The sequence below is a fragment of the Homalodisca vitripennis genome, chromosome 5, assembly GCF_021130785.1.
Source record: "Homalodisca vitripennis isolate AUS2020 chromosome 5, UT_GWSS_2.1, whole genome shotgun sequence".
Lineage (NCBI taxonomy): Eukaryota > Metazoa > Arthropoda > Insecta > Hemiptera > Cicadellidae > Homalodisca > Homalodisca vitripennis.
Window position 1 is genome coordinate 186333129 of NC_060211.1, and position 5511 is coordinate 186338639.

The 5511-nt window shown below is 35.2% G+C and overlaps 1 protein-coding gene across 1 annotated transcript; it reads left to right on the forward strand.

Annotated features, from left to right (window-relative positions):
- The first annotated feature begins 265 nt into the window (after positions 1 to 265).
- Positions 266 to 5063, forward strand: LOC124363980 (splicing factor 3B subunit 6-like). Its single transcript, XM_046819251.1, has 4 exons — positions 266 to 482; positions 2246 to 2364; positions 4520 to 4649; positions 4826 to 5063. The coding sequence occupies exons 1-4, from the start codon at positions 456 to 458 to the stop codon at positions 4916 to 4918; spliced, it is 369 nt and encodes a 122-aa protein (XP_046675207.1). The 5' UTR covers positions 266 to 455; the 3' UTR covers positions 4919 to 5063.
- The last annotated feature ends 448 nt before the right edge of the window (positions 5064 to 5511 follow it).

Sequence of the window (5511 nt, forward strand, 5' to 3'; positions counted from 1 at the left end):
GTATTTATTAAAAATTATGGTTTCTAGCAATGGAGTTCTTGAATATTTTGAGTCTAAACCATCGTAGAGTATTACTATTTCATGATAAAAAGTCTAAATTGTTAAATTACAACGCTTTTGGTTCGATACATTCTTGTATTTGTTGTAGTATTTAATTTTGAGCTGTAATGCTTGATATTGGTAGCAGTCAGGAAATTTTAGTCCACATTTGGTTTTTTTGCTATTTGACGTTGGTAATTCTGCAAGGAAAGTGTGATGTGTGATTGATTATAAAAGTGAAGTGGCCAGGGGAGTATGTCGTTTATATGTACGCTTTGTTTGTGTTAGTCAGGATAACCTCAAATATCGTGATTTTAACATAAATTCCACTAAGATCGTATTTTATAAGTTTTAAAAATCAACGGTTTTAATTTACTTGTTTGTATTTGAATTTTTCTCTCCTTTCAACAGATAAAATGGCTATGATGCAGAAGCGAGCAAATGTAAGTACATCGTTTAAAATGCCCCTAGTTTTATGATATAAAGATTAATAACCGATCTTAGACTCAATTTTGATTGTTTTTATGTTGTGTTTTAGTATATAAGAGACAAAATGATTATAAGGTAAATTGTAGCCTAGTTAAGTTTATGCTTTTTCATTCAGTAAACAATGTTTTCTCTATGATCCATACATAACCTCAACTCACATACTCGAAGGAAGCTGCCTATTATATATGGGAACCATTAGCTTATTTAGTAAATTCTTGCATTAACTATAATATTTTTCCTGCATGTTCAAGTAATTAAAAGTTGTACCTTTGCATCAAAAAGGTCCTAAGTTCAGACCATGGACTATGGCCTTTAAGCATTATTAGTGTGATATCCAAGATTTTTGAAACCATACTTAATTGTCATATTGTAGGATATTTTGAGGTTATCTCTTTGTTCAGTAGACTGTAAATACGGCTTTAGAGCTAACCATAGCACAATTGAAGCTTTATTATTGTCTTTAATTCAGAGATGTAGATGTGTGAAGGCTTAGAAAGTGGTCTTAGTTGGTGCCCAACTTTGTGATCTTACAAGAGCTTTTGACGAGGTTACTAACAGCATCTTACTTCATAAGCTCGATTACTATGGTCTCTGTAGTTCTAGTGTCTCTTATTAAGTCATATCTGAACAAATGGGATCAAACAGTTTGTAGTAATGATGTCTGGTTATTGGCTGGTTGAGCATGGTGACACACAGGGCTCTATGCTAGGGCCTTTTCTTTTTCTTGGTTATATAAACAACCTCCCGGCCAATGTTCGGAGTGGATTCTCGGAGACATACCTTTTTGCTAATGACAGAAGTTTCCATTTTTGGGAGCAAAGATATAGACCTTAGTTTGAGGCTGGATGGCCTATCTGATACCATTAGAGACTGGTGTTGTGTCAACAGTGTTTGTTTGAACAGTACCAAAACTGTTGATGTTAGGTTCACTTCTAGTCGCACATTGAATTCCTTCATGAATCTTGTCAAGTTTGTTCTGGATTGTTTATTGTAGCCTATGTTAGGAATAATCTAAATTCATTTTTTGCGTGTGAAAAATGTAGACTACATAGTTATGAGAAAAGGCAAAAAAAGTAACCTTTATATACATCATAAAAAATATTCCGGAACTATGAAAAGCTAAGTAGTTATTCATTGCCTCATGGAAGGCCACGTCCATTACTCGACTGCAGTGTGTTAACTCTAATACCGTCAATTATGTTTTAAAAAGCTAAAACAAACTACATAACATAACTCTATATCGTAACTGTATAGCACTAGGAACAAAAATCAGCTAAAACACAAATTTATATTTAACATATAATACATTCACTTCTGTAGTTTAGTCACATATTTAGAAGAAAATAAGTCATCTTGAAAGGTATTTTTGTGAAATTTTAAAGGGCACAAGTAGGTATGAACTTACCTTGAAAAATTGTTGATTGTTTAATCTAGTTATTTATGTAATTAACATACACAATACTATTCAAATGTGTATAAAATAAATTTTTGAAGTTTATACACTTAAAAAGAACAGCAATAACACAGTTTATATCAGAAACAGAGTGAATCAATATAAAATTCTTTGATCTTAATATAACAGTGACACATTTTTCTGATCTTGCTATCAATGTAATTATACATTGATTGAAGAGCGGCAAGTGTAAAAAAGATAATTAGAAAAAAACTTAATCCTTTCCTGGGTGAGTAAGATACATTGATCAATGGAATGTTTCAGGTGCGCTTGCCGCCTGAGGTTAATAGAGTTCTGTACATCCGCAACTTACCATACAAGATAACTGCAGAGGAAATGTACGACATATTCGGAAAGTACGGTGCAATTCGTCAAATACGAGTGTAAGTCTAATTTCTTAGTGTAATTCATGGTCATGATATTATAATAGAGTTATGGTATTGTTTTTAAAGAGTGTTATCTTTGTATAGTCAAATCTTGTTTGACATAAAAATGAAGTGTTAAACTTTAAAATCAAAAAAATTTGCAACTGTTGACTTTGCCCAGTCTCTCCAGTCATCTTTGTTCTGTTTGTCTAAATGTGCCCTAACCAGGGGAAGCGACAAACACAGGTATGAGACTAGAGGTAGAGATATCTACCGTACTGGAAGACACAGAACAGTGGTTTATGAGCACTTACCTTCGCAGGCAGGTGTTCATTTCATTAACAGATTGCCAAATTCTATGAAAAACACCCAATGCGTCAAAAGCTCGTTTTAAGCGCTTTCTGGTGTCAAATGCATTCTACAGCGTTGACGAGTTTCTGGTGTTAATTGGTTGATCACCCAATTCGATGACTGACTCCAGCATTAGAAGTGGGTTGAGATTGGCGAAGGATGAATGAGACTGAAATGTATGAAAAATTATGTAAGTTTGGACGTGGTGGTAATGTGTGTAAGAGTTTAAAATTTTGTAATTAATTATCACGTTTGCCATACAATGTGCAATTGTTACGAGCAATTAAAGATTTGATTTGATTGAAAGTATAGTAAGTAAAAAAGGTTTATAAAGGAGACGTAAAATGTAACATCCTAAACAGCATGCCTGCTTCCCTTGATGCCCCAGTTGGGAAGTTGGGTCAGTTCCATCCTAAACAGCATGCCTGCTTCCCTTGATGCCCCAGTTGGGAAGTTGGGTCAGTTCCATCCTAAACAGCATGCCTGCTTCCCTTGATGCCCCAGTTGGGGAAGTTGGGTCAGTTCCATCCTAAACAGCATGCCTGCTTCCCTTGATACCCCAGTTAGGAAGTTGGGTCAGTTCCATCCTAAACAGCATGCCTGCTTCCCTTGATGCCCCAGTTGGGAAGTTGGGTCAGTTCCATCCTAAAACAGCATTGCCTGCTTCCCTTGATGCCCCAGTTGGGAAGTTGGGAAGTTGGGTCAGTTCCATCCTAAACAGCATGCCTGCTTCCCTTGATGCCCCAGTTGGGAAGTTGGGTCAGTTCCATCCTAAACAGCATGCCTGCTTCCCTTGATAACCCAGTTAGGAAGTTGGATCAGTTCCATTCCTAAACAGCATGCCTGCTTCCCTTGATGCCCCAGTTGGGAAGTTGGGTCAGTTCCATCCTAAACAGCATGCCTGCTTCCCTTGATGCCCCAGTTGGGAAGTTGGGTCAGTTCCATCCTAAACAGCATGCCTGCTTCCCTTGATGCCCCAGTTGGGAAGTTGGGTCAGTTCACTCATATGTGAGTTAACTGCCTCATAACAAGAGGATTCGGATTCCAGTACCAGACCAATTGCTATGCATCAGAATAAGCATCGTATAAACCAAAAATACCAGTTTTAAATCGATCTGTTTTATGGCTGTGAAAGAATATTTAACATGTTTTGCTGAATTGTTAAATTTTGTAATCGCTCTTGTATTTCAATGTGAGTCACAGATGACTCATATAGATGCATAATTTCATTTACATTTTATGGTTTACCGGTGAGTTATGTAGGTGACGGACTTTGATGTCTGACAGTTTCGTGTGAGACAGCACCAGAGCGCTCTAGGTGGAATTGTGCGAATGTTGAGTCTAGTTCCATTTCACCTTCTGCTTAGTGCAGTGTCTGAAATCTGATGCTGTCTCAAATTATAAATACTTTTAACCCTTTCTACGCCGTAGATGAATATATTAGAATGGTAAACTTTGATCAAAACGCCAAATACAGGTATGTCCAATATTATAGTTTATGTCTCTTGAAGAGTTTTTTTTATTTTACAAAAGGCCTTCAAAATGCTCGGTGCACGCTCCGTGCTTATTGCAGTTGCCAAGGAAGTATTTATAAATGACCTTCAATCTGCGGTAGGATATCAATACCCCATACGCTCATTTTAAGAAAAATGCCCTGTTTTATACTTATTTTGCTTTTACCTTTTATAATTTAGTTATAATAAAAATTAGCTTTGAACGTAAAAAAAACTTTTGCTTGTGTTGGCGTTATAGGTAAGTTAATGGATTTATTAGTGGCATGTGAAGGGTTAAGGGCAACGTACAAACAGTGATTGTGTTACAGGGGGAACACTCCCGACACGAGAGGCACTGCGTTTGTCGTCTACGAAGATATTTTTGATGCCAAGAACGCCTGCGATCATCTCTCAGGGTTCAACGTGTGTAACAGATATCTGGTGGTTCTGTACTATCAGGTAATGGAATCAGTTAACCTTTTTAAAAATTGATTAGTACTAGTTATTGAAATTTATGCGTACGTTATGTATTTTATTTCATTTTGGTATATGCAGAATCAATTCAAAACTTATTTACATAACAAATCATATTTATGTCATTTCTGCCTTAAGTTAATAATTTGCTTGTATTTCAGGCCAACAAAGCATTCAAGAGGGTCGATGTCGACAAGAAGAAGGAAGAGATTGATAAAGTGAAGAGCAAGTATGGTCTTGATGAGAAGAAATAAACATTCCTTGAAGCGGAACTTTGATTGAAACTGTACATAAAACTGTTTGATACTTGTGGAATTCTAGCATAAGTGAATTCATTTTTGTAACATAAAATCTATATAATTAAAAGCAGCAGTTTTTTCTTGTGTATATATTTAAAAATTCAGGTGTTTACAAAACATATGTTTGATTTTTACCTATATTACCAATTAGGAGTTTACCAAATATAGTAATAGGCAAACAGTACAAAATTAACAGTATTATTAGTATTTTCTATTGTACTTGGTATATCGGATCATAAAGATGAGTTTTGTAACCAGGCAGTAACACACTGATAAATTATGAAAACAACAACTATTAGTCAACAAACTTTTTTGGAAATGTAAAAAAATTTTTGCTATTTTTCAGGACATATTGAAGGTAATATTTCCATTTAAATAGTTGCATTGTGTTGGGAAAAGATGCTCCATGTTGTAATTCAGGAAAATTCAAAAACAGAATCACACTTTACATTATAGCTCTGCTTTTTTACACTTAATTCTTTTATTGTTTGTCATCAGATTTGAGATAAAACAAAGAAAATATTTCAGCACATGTAATGTTTCTGAAT

Bases quoted from the DNA above. Each gene is read 5' to 3' on its own strand.
- LOC124363980 (XM_046819251.1), top strand. From the start codon at position 456: ATGGCTATGATGCAGAAGCGAGCAAAT. The intron at 2,365-4,519 runs GTAAGTCTAATT...ATTGTGTTACAG, and splicing joins GCAATTCGTCAAATACGAGT to GGGGAACACTCCCGACACGA. The intron at 4,650-4,825 runs GTAATGGAATCA...CTTGTATTTCAG, and splicing joins TGGTGGTTCTGTACTATCAG to GCCAACAAAGCATTCAAGAG.